This window comes from Centropristis striata, chromosome 3 (assembly GCF_030273125.1).
Source record: "Centropristis striata isolate RG_2023a ecotype Rhode Island chromosome 3, C.striata_1.0, whole genome shotgun sequence".
NCBI classification, from domain to species: domain Eukaryota; kingdom Metazoa; phylum Chordata; class Actinopteri; order Perciformes; family Serranidae; genus Centropristis; species Centropristis striata.
Window position 1 is genome coordinate 37,459,685 of NC_081519.1, and position 23,703 is coordinate 37,483,387.

Below are 23,703 nucleotides of genomic sequence, written 5' to 3' on the forward strand. Positions count from 1 at the left end.
AGAGCGAGGCTGTGATTCATATTTCAACAATTCCTTATATTTGGCAATATACCTCAGGAAGCTATACACCCCCTGAATAACCTGGGTCTCTGTTTTACGGTAAAGTTCTGATACTGTGATTATCTTAGTGGTCACGACAGCTCATTCTCTACAGTGAGGTCAAGTTTCAAAAGATGATATTGCTGCTACAGTGAATAACATCATTATACATGACATCATACAATTGAGCTCAATAAATTCAGGAGTCTCACCTTTCCAGTCATGCACAATTATATTTGGACATTTCTGCACTGGGTTCCCTTAAAAAGTATTGCATCATTTTAGAATAGGCAAAAATAAGTACAGAATTTCAAAAATCTGAATGCTGAATGCAAAAAACCCAAACTGCATGGGATTAGCATTACGTGATCTGTAAAATGGCAATTCCTTTTCTTTGTCTTTACCAATATTTGGGCTAACTTTAAAGCTTTATTTAGACCTTGACAAGATACTGCCCCACTTTTTAGAACTTCCATTGGCTGTAATGTTAACACTGTATTGAATGTATCTGCAAAGCAGTAAATGCTAATGTTTTCCAACTGGATAGCCAACAATATTGATGCTTAACAACTAAACATGATTATAATTAGGACACTGTCTATTTAAAAGTTAAGCAAAATTCAAAGCAGCTTTGAACACCTGGATGTATAGTTTTTACCACCTGAAAGGGTCAGGATACTCTACTCCTGTTTCCTTGCATTGAGGTGCAACAGTGTTTTTTTCTTCCATTTTCTATTGGCTCATCCTGCCTGTGATACCATGATGTCATCCTCTGTCTGAATGGTGCAAAAATGAGTTGTTTTTACAATCATGGTTAGGGTGATTTAAACTACTTCATGCTTTGGATCTGAACATTACCAACAAGCACAAGCTGTTAATACGAGACTGGTTTCCCCTAAAAAATGATAATAAAAGGATGTTTTATCAAGGAGCAAAATATGTTTCATATTTACATTTAGATTGTCCTCCGCCGCTGTCCTGCTTATGTAGTAGTAGTGATTGACAGTGATGAGGAGTTTTTTTAGCAGATGTCACTCTTGAGGTGGGAGGGTCGAACAAGCGGCAGACTTTCACCCAGGAGAACGGGGTTCTTTTCCTTTGTGAAACCAGAAGTTTCACATAGAATCTTCCGTGGCTCATGCCACCCTCATAATTACTTCGCTTCTGGCATTTATGTAGTTATATCCTTTTTAAACTGTCTTTTATAATGCCCAAACAGGACGTTTTTTGCCCTAAAGCAAGGCCAGTGCTTTTGTAGCCTTAATTCAACCTAACTGCAGCCTTTTTTTTACATTTTTATACATTTTTAGAACGAAACGCTCATAGGTGTCATTTTTCACAAAGGCGTGAAAAGGAGTGTTACGGGTGGTTTTGATAAATGGTCTATTCTGTTGTTTAAGTTGGAGATCTTTTTTCTTAATACAGAGTAGCTGCATATGATTTCCTATCATTTTTAGGATTGCAAAAGCTGCCACACTTCTGCATGAATTACTCACATGACTTACTGTGCCATGCAGTTTGAGTTAAGTTTCATTATTTCAAAGACCACAATGCATCCAGTCAATCCAAAGCGATCTATGAAGGATTCAACTGAGTGTTCTGTATGCCAAAGCAGGCCCGGCCTTATCTTATCATTCTTTGGAGCGCTTTCAGGTTTATTTCAGTCTGGAAGAAGAAGAATAATGAGCAAGAGAAAAGACACTTAAAGCGAAGCTTTGTTATCGGCCGAGAGATGCATCCACTCCTTTCTTTGAAAAAATAGTGAAGCTGTAGTAAGCGAGGCATGATCTGCGTCCTGTGACTGTGCCCTCAGCAGGGGGACTCTCAGGCGGCATCTTAGGGTGAGTGCAAACTGCTGAGGGAGGGAGAGAGAGTGAAGCGAGAGAGGGAAATGAGAGACGAGCAGAGTGAGCGTGTGGGAGTTTATCGAGCAGCTAGTGAAGCTCCCTCAAGCACAATCACCTAATTAGATTTCTATCTAGCAGTCCCCTTTCCTGACCCCCTTAAATCTCTTGCATCTCTGGAAAGCTAGAAGGGGAGACTTTCCCAAAAGTACATCCCATCTGCACCAGAGGTATCTGAAAGGTCAAGGTTGTGAGAGGGAGGCGGCTTTCTCATTCACAGCAGAAATCAACCATTTCACAATGGCAGCGGGGAGGTAATGAATAAATAAATAAATAAACACACAACTACTTAAAATGGGCTGAGAGAGGTTCATCTCTGAAGCATGGAATGCACTATAAGTGTCAGAGGTGGGTTTCCCAACACATTTATTATTATCGGTGGTAAAAAGCAGCCTCATGGTGTCTAGCGGAGCATTAAATGTCTCAATGCATTGCTCTCAACTTGATTCAATTTCAGGAGGACAGAATGGCTGCTTTCATACAGCATCAAAATAAAAGATAAAGATGGGATTAAAGGATAAGTAATTTAGCTATAATTGCTTTCAGTAATATGAGTAATTTAATCTTAAAGTATGTAATAAAACCATGTTATCACATATTGCATGTTTTAAGATTTACATCATAAATATATAGGTAGTCTGGGAAGATTGAAAAAGTACAACATATATATATTCGCCAGGCATAAATGTCAATAAAAACAAAATGCATCAAATTAAGAATGTGTATATAGTGTATATATTAACATAAGAAGAAAAGTCCCTGTTTGAGCATTACAAATCTTTTATTTGTACTGTATTCAAAGGATTTACATTCTGTTTGTACAATGTTTTTCAAAGCGTCCTAACTTTTGTGGAATCAGGGTTGTATTACCTCGAAGGAGGTTTAAATTTAGCCAGTGCTTTATGCAGTAAATCTAAGACTGCAGAGAAGAAAAAAAAGGTTTGTTTGTTTGAAAATGACTCATGAGGACATTCTCCATCTTCGAGTCATATAAATTCCAACTGTTATCCAGAATAATGACAAACATAGTAATTGCTTTAAGCAATATATGTTTAAGTTGAGTAACAGAGACATACCGGTGTTGATTTATCATCACAAAAAAGGTTTTAAGAACAAACATCTGCTGGCTAGACTTTTTTCCCCTCCACCTTTAATATTTTGATCCGGATCATAAACTCCTCCTGTGTGACTTTTTGGATTGCCCTGATAATCATTTAGGCTTCAGAAATTTCCATCTCAGAGAACCACCTCAACAGCAGAAGAGCTTCATCAAATGCACGTCAATAGTTCCGTCCAATGCACATGGACCCTTTTTGCCGTAAACATCGACATGAACAGGGTAAATCTAAAGAGATATTGCAGGAAACAGTGAATATTTCAGTGTGTTTTGTCTGCTGGTTTGTCTGATTCAATGTTAACATTTGAGAGACAAAAGGAAGAGGCATTTGGTGAGTAGAACAGATGACTCACTCCGTCTCCTACTCATGAAATAAGGTCTGGCAAAACTATGAGTCTGTCTGGCTTTTTTCCTCGTCTGTGTTGCTTCTTCCCTTTCTCATTTCTTTTGAGTGTCCTATGTGTTCCTGTAGAGACTCGTCTCCCCTCAGAAACGACAATTAAGGGCGTCTGTACAGGCATTAAAAAAAACACATATTTACATTTTAAACTGTCCTCCGCCGCCTTCTTTCTCATGTAAAAGTAGTGATTGATGGCGATGTGAAGTCTAAATGGTGGATGTCACACTCGAGGTGGGAGGGTTGAACAAACGGCGAACTTTCACCCAGGAGTACAGGGTTCATGTCCCATGTGAATCCAAAAATAAACGTCTTTTTACGTAACTTCCATTTCTCACGTCACCCTCTTAACTATGTCACTTTTAGCATTTAAGTACATTTACTTTTTAAACTGTCTTTTATAATATCTAACCAGGATTTTTTTTTTTGCCCTTAACCTAGGTCAGTGGTTTTGTAGCCTAAATAACGATAACGAAATGCTCATTTGGGTCATTTTGTCAGACGCTCCTGTGTTATGGGTGGTACTGACAAACGGTCAATAGTAATGTTTGACGGCAATGAGGAGTTTAAATGGCATACTTTCACCCAGGAGAAATGAATTAATTACTTTTTAACTACCGTCGCTCACGGTTTGTGGATTATGTTTCTTTACGGAACTTGCGTTGTTAACCTAACTTGCATTGTTAACGTTACTTGCTTGGCTCATGTCACCCTCCTAACTACTTCACTTCCGCATTTACGTACTTTTATTTACTTTTCAAACTGTGTTTTGTAATGGCTAACCAGCAGCCATAATTCACAGAAACTGTGGCCTTTTTTACAATCGCAAACTGTACGTATATGTAAAATGATGTGTTTGCTTATTTTAGAAAGTTCTGTGATACCACAAGCTGCGAAACGTCATTTTGACAAACGCTCAAGTGTGTTGTTATGGGTAGGTATTGACAAACGGTTTATTCTGTCATTAAGGTTGGAAATATTGTTGGCCTGTATGTGTTTTTTATTTTAGTGTTTCTGTATGTGCATGAGGTGAGTAAGTGTTACACTCACATGTATGCGGTGTGTGTGTGTGTGTGTGTGTGTGTGTGTTCTTGTACTTCCTGATAGTGAGGACCGAAACACATTTTCAACTTACAGAGTGAGGACATTTTTGCAAAGTGAGGACATTTCGGCCGGTCCTCACTTCTTCAAAGGCTTTTTTGCGATTTCAGACTTTGTTTTAGGGTAAAGGTTACAATTATGTTAGGGATAGGTAACAAGGTTATTATAGTTAATTAAAACGAAACAAATAACGAAAACTAGAATTGAAAAAACATTTTCGTTAACTGAAATAAGAATAAAAATGAGAGTTTAAAAAAAAAAAGATAATTAGTGTGTGTGTGTGTGTGTGTGTGTGTGTGTGTGTGTGTGTGTGTGTGTGTGTGTGTGTGTATGTGTTGCAGACAGGCTTAACATTTAGCCATTTCAAACTGACTCTCCCAGGGGTTGGCGGTGACGTGGCCAAACTGAGGTGATCTGTCGCAGTGACCCACTCAGCCAGCTGTGAGACGGCACGGCAGAGCTGACAGGCCTCTGTTACCTCAGGCCATACTTAGTATTTGGCTTTCCACCCAGCCCTTTTTCTGCACACATGGCGCTATATGATATCTGTCCCTCTGCATTCAGTCAGATAAATACCACGAGGTGGGCGAGGAATGGGCTGCGCGGAGAAGATTGTGTTCACGTGTCATTCAGTGAGGTGCAGACTGGGAAAATGGCAAATCAGGAGATGAATCCAGAACGGTAGAAATTAAGAGGGGATTTTAACTAAAATTACTCAGTAACTTGCATCAGTAAGCTAAGATTTGTATTATCTTTGTCTGATTCAATTCATTGTGTGGCTGAATGGTCATACCATAGTTAAACTGCATCACAGGCAAAGGGTTGGATGATTTATCATGGCTAGAAAGGTTAGAGAAGGATTGGATTAGTTGAGATGATTTAGGGTATGGGCAAGATAATAAATTGCATCAAAGAGAGTCCTCAAAAGCATATACATTTAATTGTGTGTGTATTTGTGTTGCAAATGGGGGCAGTTTGAGAGAGTTTGAGGGCCCAAGGCAAAAACCAGCAGGATGCTCTCTGCTAATGAGACAAGAAGTCACTTCCAGTCAAATCCAGCCCAAAGACATGAAAGAAAATTTGAACTTACTTGAAAGAAATCTTGCAATATTTTGCAATATTTTTGTTACATTTCTACACATGTATGTTTATGCAAAATTCAAAACTGCACATAAAAGAGGTGGTTAAAAATAGATTTTTCTTTGCAGATGAACCTGAAACTGAAAACTCAGGAAATGGATTAAGAATGCATGTCTTCCTGGCATGGCTGTGCACATGTGTTCTACATGATATAATGATGGAAGTGCAAATCCAATCTGTAATTACCATGCAGCTTTTTCCCTTGCATTCATCTCTCTCATTCTGTCTCTTACTGTATAGTGATTTATTTTGCTTTCTCTCTGAACCTCGACCTGCATTAGACCCCTAGAAGGTCCCGTAGATAAAAGGTGAGAAGCCTTTTAACACTTTGTGTCATGGCCTTGGCTTGAACTGTGTCTCCAAGTAAAAGCTGCTTAGCCTGTGTCACCCATTTTTTATTTACTTCTCTTGCCAACCCTTCCTCCTCCCTCCACATGCATTCTCCCTCTAAACACAAACAAAATTGGTTGTGTTGCCAACTCTCAAATGGGATCAAACCCAACCGCAGTTAAAAGGCTTAGGTTAATCTGATTTTCTCTGTGGTTCCACCGAAAGCTAGACCTGAGCCAGGGAGCTGACACTCCATGAACGAGACTGGGTGATAACACAGCACACAACAGGAGACAATGGAACGCTCCTCATTAGCTTAGTAAACCGGAGGTTGATCTGCCGTATTAAGAGTGTGACAGTGACAGCTGTGTGTATACAGCATGTGTGTGGGTGTGAGCATGCATGTCTTTATTTCATTGTAGCATGCGTCAGTGCAAAGAAAGGCATGTATGGTTGTTTTCATGATATAATTTGTGGTAAACGGAAAGACGGACAGACATGCTGACAGACGGATGGATGAGATGGATCTGGTGATGGCTATATTTGGAAAGGTCCCCAGATGGGAGGCGAGTCCCCGCAATGTCACTGTAAAAACAGTGTATGGTCCCCACAACGTAAAACACACAGGAACAAAATATCACAAATACATGACGTGCAGACCTGTGTTTTCACAGAATCAGTAAATAATAATGGAAATAACCCTCCATCACCAACATAAAACTCCACACGCAGTATGGTATGTGCATGCTTTCACTGACAGCTTGATTGAACGATTTAGGTATAAAATAAATTACTGTTTACTTGAAATTAGCCACAATCAAGTCCTGCTATCAATCAATTGATACTCATAATGCCTCATGAGTGGGTTTTGGCTGATTTGCTATGGCAACATAGAACTAAAAGACCACTCTCCTGTGAAAAGTTTTGAATTTCAAACCGAGCAATTTGACAGCTGATTCAATTGAAAAATAACAGGTGTTGTGTTGGCTCTAATTAATTCTGCCAGTGAAGTATGCCCGTAAAAGCAGGTGAAAAGGAAACAAAGCAGCAGTAACCTTTTCTAACTTCAGATTTCTTTTCACAGAGGCCAGATGAAGGGAGCGAAGAGCTCTGGGTATGAGGCATACAGTTTGCATTAGACAAAAGATGTGTTTGACGTCTATTCCAATTATGTATTCTTCAAAGAGCTGTTGGTCTCTCCATGTTTCAAAAGTGATTGATCGAAATGTTGGTAATTTATTAAAATAAATATTTTGCATCATTACTACGAGGGAGCTATTTTTTCTTTACATCAAAATTGATTAACAACATTCTGGGGAGCTGGAAAAAATTAAAGCTCATTTTACACGCACACATCTGTTGGCTGATGCTTATATCTCTGGGCTCCTCCTTTGGCAGCTTATTTTACTGAATAAATAAGTGCATCTTGGGAAGCAGTAGACATCAAAGTGTTTAAACATATCAGGCAACAGCCCTCTGCTTCAATGCTTCTAATCATGACCTCTGAGGTAAGAGAACACCTTAGAAATCCTTAAATAAATAAATAAATGTGAGGAACTTTGTCTTAATGTTTACACTTAATAGTTAGCCTAAGAGTGTAAATGTACTGAATGTTCACAGTTCCATATGTTTGAGCACAACAGGGAAAACAAGAAATGCAGAAAACGTATTATTTTGTATGTATGAATATTCAACAGGGGCTCAATTCTGGCATATTATCAAGAATAATAATTAAAAAAAGGGAAATAAATAGAAACAAATTTCAGTTAAGATTCTGAAAAGTCTGTGCTCTGTAACAGAATAAAGTGTAATTTATTAGAGATATTTCTATATAAATTGCACTAATACATTGCATTTCAAACTCATTGCTGTCTTATATTGGTCCAGAGACTGCCTTCAACAGTTTTTAGATGTGCATGACCACTATGCATTATGTTCATCATAAGACTAAAATGTACGCTAGGACTGTGTGAATATGCTGTAAATCAGCCAAATACATTGTCTGTTGTTATGCATTCTGTTAGACCAGCATTGATAACATGCTGCCTCATGACAAACCTTAAAACATGCAACCTATCTACAGTGTCACTTCTGCACATTTGTGTGATGAAATAAAATACAGCTTAGTGAAATTAAAAGATCTCTGCTCTGCTGGCAGGTGTGTGTGAGTTTGTTTCTGATAGTTCACAAATATTTATATTCATATGACACAGAGCTCTGTGCTGCAAAGGTAGAATTAGAAGAGGAAAATATGCATCAGTTCATCAGTGGCAGAGATGCATAAAGGCTGTGTGACATCAGCTTGTTTGTTACAAATCACCAAACTTGTGTAAGTGCTAGCTTGAATATCAGATGCGGCCAAATCGCTCCGTTCGGACAATTGCCAAACAACTCGATTACCTCTCAAGAGAGCAAAAGGTTTTAGATGAGGGCAGAGTGCCAGCACCTCTGATTTTCTTCGAGTATTGTAAATAGAAAAATCACTTATTGACAGTGAAATTCAGTAGCATTAAACTGACTTCTGTTTGCAAGGCAATTTTTTGGTTCAGTGCTGTTTATCGTGTCATTACCTTAACTTTTATTGGTCTTGCTTCGGTCGAAAGGTGTATTTACACAATAGAGTAATTTATTCAAGTGATTTGATCAGTCACTGTTCTCCAAGTTGGAAGGCAAACAATAGAAAGGTTCTATCCTTGTCATTAATCAGAGAAGAAATGCAACAAACAGCAGCTCTTGGCACCAGCCTAGACAGGGAATCCATGGACCCAAACATTTTCTTCACACCACTCACTTCATTTTTTCAAAGGTAAAGATACAGTGACTGACAACAACAAGTGGAAAACAGTTATTACATATATATATATATATATATATATACATATATATATATATATATATATATATATATATATATATATATATATATATATATATTCAGAAAATAACATGGAGGAGAAAATTGTTCCCCCCCATGCCCCCCAGTGGTTACCCCTGAGGGTAAAATAAGCATTAGAAAGCCTTTGACCCAAGGCTAACACATTTTCATTCAATCTCTGCAGCCAACTCCAACAGAGCTCCCCACAACAACATACAAAAACACACTGAATGAAGAAGACAAAAAAGACAAAAACAGGTATACAAAAGTTTTTTTCCGATGTTCCTTTAACTTGACGACCAATTGACAGTCATAAATATAGAAACACAACATGGAAAGATGGACAGATGCACAGATATAGAAATGGCAATAAAGCTGAATGTCATGTTCTCCTGTATGTACTTTCCCTTTCTTCGGTTTGTAATTACGGTGTGAAATATTTCTCTGCATTTCTCTCTAATGAGAGCATTAAAACCTTTTCTTTTACAATGCTAGGAGCCTGAAATGATCTTTTTGCTGGAAGACTAATCATCTCTGTGTGATTAGGAGCTGAAGGTTAATGTGGGTTCTTGCAGATGGGAGAGAGAGCGAGTGGGAGTGAGGGAGATCAGACCAGACAATGTTCTAGAAAGGCGCAGGCGGGCGGTGTTGCAGAGGCACAGGGGGGCTATAAGTGGTTAAGAGTCTGTGGATCAAGGGGAGGAGAGGCCTGAGCCTCATTACACATGTAAATGCAGCTTCCAGCATGGAGGCCCCACTTTAAAGCCTTGCTTTTTTAATTATTCCTTTGCTCTGCACATGATAATTGGGTTTAACTCAGCCCAAGGCCTGTTGACTGTGTAAGGAGAATAAAACACCCTAATGACTTTGTCCAATTTTAATAGTGATCAGTGGAAATACCTGGCATCCGACTGGAGTGAAAATAACCATGTTATTACCGTTTGTCTCAATTTTTCAAACAGACTCCCGCTGTTTGATTGGTGCTGGGTAATAATGCAAAATTAAATTTTGTCACCAGTTTGCCATTTAGAAATTTATGTTCATCTGTTCCTACTGCTTTATCCCCTTCTCTGACATGGTTAACAGAAAATAAAGAACAAGTAGAACTATATTTTGACTGACTGTAGCTTTCGTAACTGTTAAATGTCACACAGAACTCTTTTTGGCAGGAACAATACTCATTTAAACTTCGTATTAATTCAAAAATTGAACTCCCCAAGCCCATTTTATTAAGCTTTAACAACTACAGAGCTGACATGGATAAATCCAATATTGACATCTGTAAAATATTAATCCTACCGACTTTTAATCTGCATCCAGCATGAAAAAAAAAGTATATAAATAAATATATTCTTAGGAAAACAGTTTGTTTCTGGCTCTCATTCTGATGCTCTTTGGGAAACTGAGTCTTTGCCCAAAAGCAGAGTTATAAATTGCCTTTGGTATGAGAGTCACATAGATCATAGTGTGCAATTGAAAATGATCCAAACCAGAATTATGGCAGTAATACTGAAATGATAGAAAAGCAGATATTGCATGGTGAGTGTGAGTGGCACAATAAATCAATACAGAAATATGTGATAAAATATTCTAAACTCAAGGTTCAATTTAACTTATTGAGCCCAGAATCACAAACTTGCCTCAAAGGGCTTTAAAGACTGTACTGTTATTGTAGCCAAAGGATCACATGGTGAAGGTGCATGTGAGATATGGTTGAAACCTTGGATTTACAATAGTCCACATATATTGAACTGTATGTTTCCAATCTTGAGAGATTCTTTTTGGTGTTTTATATTGTTGCATCCCCACACAGGGACATTTAAGCACAAGGCTATCAAGTATCACAAGGTTAACATGTGATGCTGGTGTACAAGTACATTCACCTTTTATACATACATATACACAAGTATAGTAAATGGTAAATGCACTGCACTGATATAGCCCTTTTCAAATCTTTGCTACCACACTACAAAGCGCTTTACAATACAGACAGCTCTCATTCACACATTCATACTGGTGGCAGAGGCTACCCTAAACGGTGCCAGTATCAGGAAATCATTCACACACCGATGAAAGCAGCATCGGGAGCAATTTGGGGTTCAGTATCTTGCCCAAGGATACTTCGACATGTAAGCTGCCATGGTCAGGGATCGAACCACCGACCTTCCAATCAGTGGGCCTCAAACTTGTACGTTTGAGATGGCAGAGCAGTGCAGGATCTTGGTTCGGTCATATTTCAGATCTTTGAAGTCTATTTCAATCTTCAGTTTAATCTAATATCCTTTCACGTGCTTTGCATTATTGTAGATGAGTCTCTAAATCAAGAATAATGTAGCCGGAAGGAAGATATGACACATTCTACAACTCTCGATTTTTATAAAAACCATACAGGCTATGTGTGAAGCAGAAATGATGGGTTTTAAGTTGGCGACCATGCTATTTTCAGTGACGATCGAGTTCAGAATCAAAAACACTGTCTCAGACTTTATCTTAATACTTGTTTATCTTTATTTTCCTTTTACTTTCATGATGTTTAACCTAATGTTGGAGTTGTTTTCAATAAAGCTTGGTTGTCTCGTTTAAAATTAACTGTTGACTGTTCATCATCTGCTTCTTCCTATAGCACTATTGTGATTAATGTAAAAATCAATTAGTGATGCTTGAATATACTCCCCACGGCTGAGCACACTTCACATCAATAGCTGCTTTAGAGTAGTGTATACACAACATTGTGTGGGCTGTGGACTGTATTTGGTGCTGCCTTTCAAACTGAATTACTCACAGGTAAAAGGTTTCTTTGTGGCACTGTAAAGGATTTTTTTTTCTTCTTATGATGTTAATGTAATTTGTTAGTGCTTTGGCACAGCTCTGTTTTCAAGTGCCCTTACCCCTGCCTTCATTATCAACACTAATGAAATGGAGGATGAGTGTGACACTATACTTAGTTGATCAGCACAACATTCATCTTTACCTTGTTGCTCTGCAAACAAATCATCTCATTTTGGCTGTATGCATGCGCAGATTTAATACTGTGGATATACATCTGAAAATAACTCTTACCTGTCCCGGTTTGGCATCTTCACATATAGAGGCTTCGTACGGTGTGGCAAGTTCAGGAGGATTGTCATTTACATCCAGAATCCGAATGCTCACTGCTGAGTGGGACGCCATTGTGTGGTTTTCTATAGGATGGACAGAAAGAAAACGCATCAACGACCCTTCAATCACATATAGAGCTGTGGCAGATGTGACTTTGCACGACATTTTAAGGTCCATTCAGAACATTTACAATCACATTGAGTATAGCGGTTGAGTAAAGTATGGGTTAAACCGCCACAAATAGCACCAGCTCCTGGAAACTGAGTGAAAGAGTTTCTGATCCTGGTTTCTTAAGTAACAAGCTTTTTACAGCAGAGGCGTTTCAGTCACAGCTCTGTCGTCCATCTTGTGTGCATCCAACGGCACAGATATTCTTTTACCTGAATCAATAAAGCTGTCTGCACAGGCTGCATAACAACCCACGTTTCACTTGGGCTTTACGCAGGTAGGTGTATGTCAGACATATGTGCTTAACTACAGGGATTGTGTATTGGGCTGCAAGCACTGCCTAAATGTAACTGCCAACACAGCAGTCATTTGGCTTTACAGATCTAGCGTAGACTGACGCTAGAGGATGGCAGCTGCTGCTAACATGCTGCTGGCATGCTTCTTTTAACAGAAGACACCTCAATAGACAAGGTGTATGAGTCCATGGGCAAGACCCTTAAGGCTGAGTACGAGTGAGACAAGACTCAGATGGATGCAATTTCCCACAAGAAAGCAGACAGTTGGTTTGGCATTGTGGCTAAATCCTGAAGGGCTTTAATCTAATGTCTCCTCAAATTGCACCCATTACCTGAATAACACTTTCTGGCACCAGTGAGTGATATAAAAATGGTACCAGAGATTCCATTTTTCTCTCTAGGTCCTCACTATCTGATAATGACACTACAGTATATAACTGTTTAATAGTCTGAGTGCAAGAGGCATGCTTTAGTGCGGTGATAATGACAAATAAATGCTTTTGACAAAATTGCGAATGTAGTGCGTGTAATAATTGTGTTCCTTATGCCATTTTTAACTAGATAAAACACGAGGAATAACATCACAATGCACTCTGAAGACATTTTTCTTAATGGGCCAGAATGCTAACGTGGGAGTGGAAAAGATTTTATAATTAGTACAATCAAAACCCACTTCAAATTAGTTCGACTTCTCCTTGAATCTTAATTCCCATTCGTAATCATATGATAATGTGTGCTGGAGTTTCCATTTTACTCATAAAACACTATGTACAGTACAGAAGGGAGCCTGAAGCCCCCGGCTTGCACGTCTGTATCATCTGTACGTCTGTGTATGAGAGAGAAAGAGGTGTATTAGAGAAAGAGAGAGAGCATTATCTCTGTGCTAAATGACTGATCTGGTAGCTTCAAGTACGGGTCTGGATATCCTGGTTAATTAGAGTACATAGCTTATGAATAAATCAGTATACACAGCTGTCACCACCCAGTTCACGCACCCTACAGAAAATGTAACAACACGCAGTTACTGACAATTACCCAATGATAGAAAAACACACATAAATCCTCGCAGTAAAAGAGAGCCCCAGTGAATAAATCTAAATAGTTGTAATTATGTAAATATTGCAGATAGTTAAGTGCAATGTAGTGAAATCACTCTTACCATCACTTTGTGAAACGACTGATGCATATACTCCACATGTGAAAATCTAAATTAACACTTGTAAGTGATCCGAGTTAGTTTTTGAAATTGAAATGGATAGTGAGGTTTAAGTAGTGGTAACTATTGCAGTTAGATAAAGGCAGTAAAAAGAAAAGGCTTGCAAATTTGTCCAAGCTGTCGGTACCTTATTGTAAATCTACTAAATCTGTGTATGTCTTTGGGAAAACAAACCCTGCACACACACTACCCCCATCTAATTCATTTAGAGGATATTATAGATCCAAGACGAAACTGACAGAAGGCTGGGACTCGGACAAAAAGTCGCAATTAAAATCCGTCTGCCACTTCAGCACCACGGACAGTGCCATGGATTTATCAATACACAGCACAGTTGGGTTACTGATAGTTCACAGCCATGGTCAGAGCCATAGATTCAAACTTGTACAAACCAATCAATGAGGCAGTCGTAGTAGACTACCACGTCAAACTAAACAACCCCTCTGCCCCTGCCTTCTGTCTGCTACTAAGGGCTGGAGAGGGGGGGCGGCAGGTTAACAAGGGGCATGCATTGCAGTCATTTTTGCTAACAAGGGGGCGTCCCTTCTCAAATTGCCTGCTGGTTAAGGTTAGGGAAAGAGCAACTTCACCATTAAAATACACAAACGCTGACTGCTGGTAAAACTTACCATATGTCTATTTTTGCCACTAGTGTCGTTTTTGTTTCTCATAATTGCCACTTGGTCTTCTAATGGCCCTGGAGACTGGACTGAGACCCTTAAAGAGACACTCTGCTCTTCTCTACAAAGTCAGCCTTTTATCCGGTCTTGATGGTGACTTCACCTCTAAATTATAGCTTCACAGAAATTTTCAAAATTACTCTTCCATAAAGAAGACATTGAGGATTAGAGGGTGACATGTTTAGAGGCGTGTTTACTTTAATTAATAAATGTCCTCCACGCTCAGCCGTGGTAATTGCTTCTTTTTTGCCCCACCTCAGCTCCACCCAGTTTCCTCTTTGTAGCACACATTTTGATTTTCTGGCCCGAGCAACTTGTCACAAGATGATGTCAAGGGTAAACTTGAGGCTTGAAAAGTACAACAGAAACCTGTGTGGGAACTTTGGGGAACCTTTTCTTCAATCTGATCTGTGGCCCGAAGACACAGTGCCTCATAAACAACAAAGAAAACTGATCATCAACAGACATTTGTAGAGAAATTCCCAAGCTCTCTCCCTCTATCTCACCACACAGTTCTGTCCAACAGTCACACAGCAGCTAACGAGAATGCTGGTCTCAACTAATAGCATAATCCTCACATCAATGCAGGGTTTTAATTGACTGCGTTTTGCTAGAGCAGCAAGAACATAAATGTACAGAGAGCTACACCAGTGCTAGATATCTCCTCTCTCCTTCCTCTTCTTCTAATTTCGTCTTCACATTATGCTGCTGTCCCCGCTGTGCCAGAATGAAAACCAGCAATCATCAGATGTTACACGTTTTACATTTCAATTCCCAGAATTGAAAACAGATGAAACAATATGCGTATGCCCCGCCTCTACCCACCCCAAACTCCCTCCATGGGAAAAAAAAGAGTTATTCAGTGAGACAGGTTCATTCATCTGGACCAAGTGGCGCCGTTCTAAATCTGTCTTCAGATACAGAAAGAAGAATAAAAGGATTTCAACAGATTATTGGCATGCTCTGCATCTGTGCGACACTCACCAGCTGTTGCAAATCTTTCAGAACGACTGTATAGTGGATCTCTCAGGCACTGCATTATACTGACATAACTTCAGGGAAGACAGAGGATGCGAGAGTGTGTGTGTGAATATCTTTGCATTCGTGTGTGTGCTTGCATGTGTGTGGGTGTGTGTCAGGAGTCTCATGCTCCTTGTGACCAAACGGCTCATCTTCTTTGCTGGAGGAAACGGTTTGGTTTTAAATGTCACTTTTTTAGGAGAAATTGAGGATACAGATGCACTCAACAGTGTCCACTTCTGGCCTCTTTACTGAGCCGGAGGCCCGGTCACGTAGGCACAGAGGCTACAAAAAGTATTACGGTCATTTTTCTTCAGTTGCATTGCTCCAGTGTTGCAGACTCACCAGTGTACAACCCAAATCAAATATATTGCAAACACATTAAGGATAACATTACACAATTATGCATTGTCAAAGACAAAGCTAAAGGATTCAGGTGCTAATCCCCATATGCAGTGACAGCCACTCATTACCATTACAATATTCAGCCAGCAAACGAAAAAAAAGCCTTTTCACAACTTTTAAATTTAATCAGGTTTAACAACTGGGAATACACACGTCTGATACACTTAAGAGAATGCTTTTAAATGCATATGTTGACAAATTGAATACAAACAATAAATTTGCTAAAAATACATAAAATCCCAATTGGACAACATTCCATCATAATATAACCCCAACTGAGACAAGCAGGGCTATTCCCTGACATGTAGATGAGCCAGACAGCCTGTCTGTGTGTGTAGGTGTGTGTGAGATATGATTACAAAATTGTCATCCTAAAATTCTGAAATGACGACCTCTTGAATGAACATGTTACAAAGACAGCCTGAGTCATTTTAGCAAGTTCTGACAATTCTCACGGCAATACTCCTTATCTCCTCTTTCCCCTTCTGAGGAGCCCCGATAAGTCCTGAGTGAGGTGCCTTTTAGTTCACTGATGTCAATACACATTTCACGATGTAATACAAGACTGTTTTGTCAATATCACTCTTACAGAACTGGGTAATGCTGGCAGAGTTGCCCTTTCCAGTAAGGAAATCTTCAATATTCTTTGTGTGTTTGAAAATGGAGAAATAAACTGGCGGTGATTGTGATTTAATACCGTCCCTGTTAACACACATCTGCTGAAATCTGCTGAGGAGCTTCATCATCCAATTGGTGTGGTGCTTTTTTTGGTGCTTGCTTTCTGAGCAAAATGTCAGATGGTTCTGGCTTCTGAAAGGTTTTGTCTTTCTTTGTCACTGCTGCTTTTATCAGTTTGAGTGTGTAAAAGAAAGAAAGATAGTTCTGTTCTACTTTAATGAAACCAGATAAATGTTTAGTCTGACATTAAAACGCTAGCTAGAGTTAAACTATTCACCCGATCTGGACATTATCATGCTATTGAATGGCCTTTTGTTAGCTATTATCATCTTAAAAGTTTTGGCAAGTAGGAGCCTACTCCACCTTCTAGTAGGTCCAGTAGGTTGTTATCAGTCCATTCAATGACTGGTCATGTTACATTTCACTTTCATTTTTGTTTGACTTAGGCATTGAAAAAGGCTGCAGTTTGGCATTATAAAAGATTAAAAAAATTAAATAAATGTATGTAAAAGCCAAAAACGAAGTAGTTACGAGGATGACGTGAATAACGTAACTAACATATTGATGTTGCTTATTTAAGAAAGATGCACTGAAGTTAAGTGCCATTTTATCCAAAGTGACGTACATTTGAGTTAATACAACACTAACAAAGATTAAGTCAAGAAACAACACAAGAGTAAGTGCAATGGGTTAAGTTTGAGTGCATTAGAACGTAAGTGCTTTCAAGTAGTGCGAGCGAACAGTGCTGCGAGCTTCAGTCTCTTCTTAAGATTGAGAGGGACTCAGCAGATCGGATGGAGTTTAAAAGTTTGTTGCACCACCGGGGCACTACAGAGGGGAAGAGTCTAGTTTGAAACATAGAACCCTTCAGTGGCGGAGCAGCCAGACGCCTTTCACTTGAAAAGCGTAGTGAGCGGTAGGGTTTGTGGACCTGAATCATGAAGCTCAGGTAGGCCGCAGCTGTTCCAGTTGTTGTTTTGTAAGCAAGAGACAGGGTTTTGAATTTGATGCTGGCTGTGACCTGGAGCCAGTGCAGAGAGATGAGTAGCGGAGGGACATGGAATTAGTATGGCCTCTTGGAGCGCCGCCAACAATACGTGTAAACATAGCTGCCCATTGGGTGTGCTGAAGACAACCTACTGGATCTACTAGAAAGTAGAGCAGTGGTAGAGTGAGACTTGATATTGTAACATCACGCTATTTAAATGAATGAAGTAGCCTTGAGCTACAGCAATCATCTTGAAGGTGTTACACTACAACACACTCGGGAGACACGCCATTCCCCTAAGTTTCATAACAGTCAAATAAAGCAGTGCAATAATGTGATTATGAACACTTGCTGCACTCTTGTAGTGGATGTATCAAGTCTAATCAAAATTCTCTGAGTGGAGTTTGAATCATCAATCCCCAGATGATGAAGCAACAAAACAAAAAGTTCACTTGATATTTATCCCAGTGAAGACTTTACTCTTTAAAGCACATCAATACACAACAAACAACAACATTAACATAACCTTGATGACTTTCATGTCTATGTAACTATTCATCTCCGCGACATTCTCAGACTAATGCAATGAAAGTATGCAACTCTGTGACTTTGAATGCTAGAATTTTCCCACAAGCACTTTTTATACTATGCATGACCACTAATTTGACAAATCAATTATGTCAACGTACCAAAAGCAGGAAAACAAAATACATCAAACAACTGTTTGAGTATTCATAATCTCCTCCTCCGCTGCAACTGCCCTGACAGTAAGGACATGTGAGTAATTATATAACAGGACAGACTAACGGTACACATCATTCAGGTCACAGCCTCTGGTCCCTGATTACACATTATTATGTCTCCCCACCCTTGTTGACAGATGCGCTTTGCACTACAATAGCATCTAATACATCCATCCAAGCAGGGCACTTTAAACACTCTGTGGTGCCTAATTTGTAAAAAATAACATCCCCGGTTTTGTACTTTAGCAAATTTCATCTCATTTTGACTCTCAGTTTCCTGTGAACCACGTATTGTACTCCGCAAATAGGACTTGCTTTTCCCCCCTTCTCCTCTTTTAGATCCATTTTCTTTTGCATTTTCCAACTGTGATTGAAAGGAGACACTTATCTCCCTTCACAATGTTGCAACAAGTGTGTGATTCATTTAGAGTCGGAGAGAATAATGTTCTAACGGCAAAACGAATCAAACGGCGAGCATTTGTTTGCCAGACAGCAGGTGAGAAAAGTTATGCCGTAGAAAATGTCTCTTCTCTGCAACAGTGCAAGAGATAAAGACTTTCCAGCTACTTCGGTATCTTTTTACCCTCAGGGTGATGCTCTTTTTTTCCCACCTACCTGTCTGGGTAAGAAAGCAGTTTTGCACGGTGATATCATACTTGCTATCAGTTCTCGAAAATTATATGTCACTCTAACTTACCCTGATATGTTTCTACGGAGAAGACTGTCAGGAAGTACGAGTACCCCGGCTAGTGACAGTGCAGTTAAATGCTCGTCCTGTACTCAGGGGGTTCTGTGTTCTTTGGAAGGGAGACAAGCACTTTACAGATGAGAGTTTGTTTCCTCTTTTACAGTGACAACGTCTGTAGGAAGAGATGCTAGCGGATGCATATTTTAATTGGGTGAATTTGAGAACATGCTGTGTGTGCATGTGTGTATGTTTGTGTTTGATTGGTGGGGTATCATCACAGTGCAATCTGCTCATACTTGCACTTGAACTGGAAAACATCTTTACTTAGTTCACAGACACATGGGCAGTAATTGACATTTAGTGCGTTTCTTGCAGTTTTGTAGCCGGGGTTAATCCTCGGGCACAGGCTCCCAACATTGTCACAAAGCTGTTGTCACTTGTCCAATACTGTTACAGTGGCAATGCAATAGTTCAAAGGTCAGTAATGGACTGGGGGAATAATTAAGGGTTGTGCCACAAAACTCTAGTTTTAACAATGTCTTCAGACAAGTTGACCTTGTGGCTCTGCAGCTTTAATGAGCAGAGGGACCCAAGAAAAAAAAGAACAAAATCATTATGGCGAAAATGAAGTCCTTTCTTAAAATACTCTTGCTAGCCGCCTCACAACTCCCACCCCCTTCTATTCCCATCTCTCTTGTGGCCTTTTTGCTTTTCTATGTCTCGGTGCTTTTTTTTTTTTCTCTCTGTCTCCTGTCTCCTGTCTGTGCATCTACAGCTCTCAGGACTCCGTGAGCTAACTGGTGATAAAGAAACACTCTGGATAGGAATTCTGATGCCGTTGACCACTGACTCTGTCTGTCCAGATGTTTCCTTGGAAGGCAATGTGAGAGGCTTTATCTATCAAGTGCAGGCATGTGTTTATGTCTGATATTGGGAGGGTTATGCCCGCTTTAAATGTTCAATTAACATTAAAATGTGCCTATGACATAATGCCAAGCACAAAAGGAGCAGAGCACAAAAGCACCCAAATTGCTCTGGGAATTACAGCTAAAAAAAAAAGAAGACTCAGAAAGTCTAATTTCGTCGTAATGTTTGTGTTGGGTGAGACTGCTTACTGTTCAGTTTAGGCTGGATTGATTATTAGTGTAATCGCAGTCTGAGGCTATATGAGAGAGGAACAAATATGAAGACATTTTAAAGTCAGCTTTGTTTATATGCATTGTTTCTTTCCTGCTTTGTGTGTGCAGTGGTGGATACCAGTTAGATGCAGAATGCAATCTCCTCTGCTTTCACTGCAATCCCAAAATCACTTCATCTGAATGAGATTGAAAAAGTGGGGAATACCAGGCCTCCTCCTTTTCTCAAGTTTACTTCTAATGGTATAGTAATAACTTCCCAGCTCCCCCAAGTTATTACATTCTTCATTTTCTTTGCTGTGACAAAAGGAGCCAATGAGAACAAAAAATGTAAACTCTTCCTTCATTTTCAGTGATGTTTTTGTCAGCTCTAAGACATGCGATAAAATAATCACTGTGTTTTCCACTCGGCAACCGAGAGATGACATTGATGGCTACCACTGAGGATTAGGATGTCCTTGATGAGTTTGCAAGACATATAAAAACAGCTTTCTAATTTGGAAAACCTGTATTCAAAAAGAAGCCTAGGAAAAATTACCCTCATTTTGACTTGATTTATTCCCCAATAAACCTTTTCCTAACGTGTCCATGATCTCAATTACTTGTTTTCAATATGGCATGATGTTCATTCTGTAAGTTATGGTCCCATTTAGAGAAAACAAGTAGGGTATTTTTGGGGGGCTTTGCTACCTTGTGGTTAACAAGTCGATAACATGGTGACCTGTCGATAAGAATAGAGTTGTAACGATGTGCATCCATTGACCTGTGTACATTTAAAAGAGGAATTAACTTGTTTTTTTACGTTTACCTCAAATAATGGATGCTAAATTTGTGCAGTGTAGCCAGGAACCACATGCAGTCAGGTTACCAATATAGGTGGGCATGCATTGTGTTCTGGGGTTCTCAGTCAGCTCCACACTCTCCTCATAATTAGGGATGGGAATAATTAATTGATGATCGATTAATGGTCCTTAAGAATTTGATCTATCGTGTAGAATTTTTCATATGATCTGTGTATTTTTAAATTTTAATTTTTATGTCTGACTGCGTATCAGTACTCACTGAACTGAAACACGGCAGATCGTTCAGCTCTGCAGCCGTACGTGAATAGCCAATGAGCTGAGTTGGATAAAGCTACAGTTTGCAAACTGAAAGTTGCAATAACAATTATAAAACACACCGAAATAAAAGATTATTAATTTGAGAGAAACTAGCTTACTGTATCAAACCTTGCTAGCATGAGTTACTAGGTTTAATTTTAACAAAAACAAAACTTATTTAAACACAAAACACACTTAAATATGCAAGATTACTGTGAAAACTAACCCCATGCTTCTTAGGGGGCTAAAAAATAAAACATTGAACTTCTTATCTTTACAGTATCATCTTACTTGAGTTGCTGTTATGATCAGCAGGGAGTCTCTTTGTCTTTTCAAAATAAAAGAGCCCATTATCAAAACAGGCTTTTGCGTAGTACTGTATATATTGATTGTATTTTGCCCATGTCCAAAAAACCCAGTACTAAAATCCCAAACAAAAATGGTAGTCCACAAACCAGTGGGTGACCTCACATTGACTACATCCCATCTTTTATAAAGGCTGTGTGTGGCCCAATTACAAACATTTAAAACAAATGACTGAAAACAACAATCTTAACTTAAGATAAGTTATTAATGTTTGTTAACAATATATTCAATTCTGACTGGTACATTACAGCATGTAAAACTACCTCTTACACAAATGAATCCCATTAAATGCAGAATATTGTAAATTTACCTACTTACAGTCACTGATGTTGGCATTTTTATGAGTTATTAATCCATTTTCATCCCATGACACTTACTATATCGAGTCCCCAGGTGATAAATTTTGTTTACAGCACAATCTTACGCCTATTTAAGTGCTGTCCGACTACAGCACATTACTTTCCCATTCCCTATCTCTCTCAAAGCTAAAAGCCACAACACTCTTCGGCTGAGAATGAGCCAAAAGCTTTGGTAGCTAATGATCACAGCAGTTTGAGGATGTCTGTCACCTCTTATCACCCCTTGTGGGAGTTGACAAATGTTGGGAGAGCTAATTCAACTTGCACAGTCTCCATCACTGGCAGGCACTGTGAGTTGGCAAAGCTTGCCAATCATCAGAGCAATTTTAACTTTCTTATTTTATAAAACGGGCCATGAGTTGTTCTAACAAACACAAGTATTCTTTATTAGGGCAGTTTTAGTTGCCCTTCATCTAAGTTCTGTTATAACTTATTTAGCCTTTCCCCGATGTGAGAAGGGAAGTAAATGGCTACAAGATCAACGTAATTGATGTAATTGTGAACGATTACCGTTGAATGTGTCCTATTTGTTCATTTCATTGCTGTTTTAATGATTATCTTAAGGCTTTTTGGCATGTTAAGTCTCGCATATAAAATGTCAAGACTTTAAATGAACCAATTTTGGCTCAGATTGTACCTGGTGGAGTTAATTATACAAACTTGTTGAACTGGATTTTGCACTGTAGTTTCGCCCAACTTTCAGAAAGTTGGCAAGGTGAAAAAGTCACAAGATGATGAATAATATCACACTCTTCCCGGCAGTATAAAGATGTACAAAGTGTGATAAGCTTAGTCTGAAATAGGAAGCAATGTACCTGCTTCTACAGCCCTCACAGTGATGTTGTGCCAGCCTGCAGTCTCTCGGTCCAATCTCTTTCCCAGTGTGATGGCACCCGAATCAGGATCAATGTGGAAGATCATCTCCTGATCAGTTGTCCGATCGATAGAGAACCTGTAACATAACACAAAAAATATATATAGATGTTGAGAAAGAAAATGGGTGAGTTAGGGGAAGGAGGGCTAGTTAATATTTACACAGGCATCTCAGTTTATTATATGTAGTTATTTTTTAATCTTAAGAGCCTAGCAAGGACTTGTAGAGTTGAACTAAAAAATAACAACTCACACTCAAGGGACCAGGGTTAAAGTAATTATATTTTAAAGGCATTCACTGCAGTCTTGTCACCAGTCCTGTGACTCTTGTACCACTCTGTCCCTTTACTGCACGTAGCCGTTATAGTCACCCTTTTCTTTACCTATTCAGAGTAAGAAAATAATCATTAAATTTTCATTGTGCACTCTAGAAAAACCACAAATACATCTTTAGTTCTGGTGCTCAGTAAAGATTGGTGAGTCAACAAAAATCTGCTGAAAGGTTTCTTTGTTCTTACTTCCTCTCCCTCACCTCTCTCTCTCTCTCTCTCTCTCTCTCTCTCTCTCTCTCTCTCTCTCTCTCTCATGCACACAGCTGGCTGGCTTACTCATGCCCACATAAACCATAATAAAGTACCATGGGCATTATAAGCTCTTAAGGCCTCTCTGACAAACATGCCTGCAAGTTTTCCATCGTTCTCCTGTCTTATGAGAATAATGGTCACATGCTATAGATATAAAATAAAATGTCAAGAGAGCCATATGCTAAATTGATGTGGTATGGTGAACAGTACATGGATTAAATAGGTTTCTGATCATGCAGTCATTGTTAAAATAGTGTAGGCGTAGATTTGCATTCTAATTCAATGCATGTCTGCAAATGTCAATGTATGAAACTGATTCGGGTTGTTTTTCTTTCACTGATTATGATACAGCTTGGATAATCTATGTCTGAGGTTTTTGCCTGTTCATTTAACAACAACAG

General features: G+C 39.1%; 1 protein-coding gene across 1 annotated transcript in view; it reads right to left on the bottom strand.

The window, feature by feature from the left end:
• LOC131968561 (cadherin-22-like) overlaps positions 1 to 23,703 on the bottom strand; it is a 164,309-nt gene that overhangs the window by 15,954 nt on the left and 124,652 nt on the right. Inside the window, exons 9-10 of the mRNA XM_059329493.1 lie at positions 22,661 to 22,797; positions 11,964 to 12,085 (exon numbers count right to left, since the gene is read on the bottom strand). Of these exons, the coding sequence (XP_059185476.1) occupies positions 11,964 to 12,085; positions 22,661 to 22,797 (259 nt within the window). The remainder of the gene's footprint in view (positions 1 to 11,963; positions 12,086 to 22,660; positions 22,798 to 23,703) is intronic.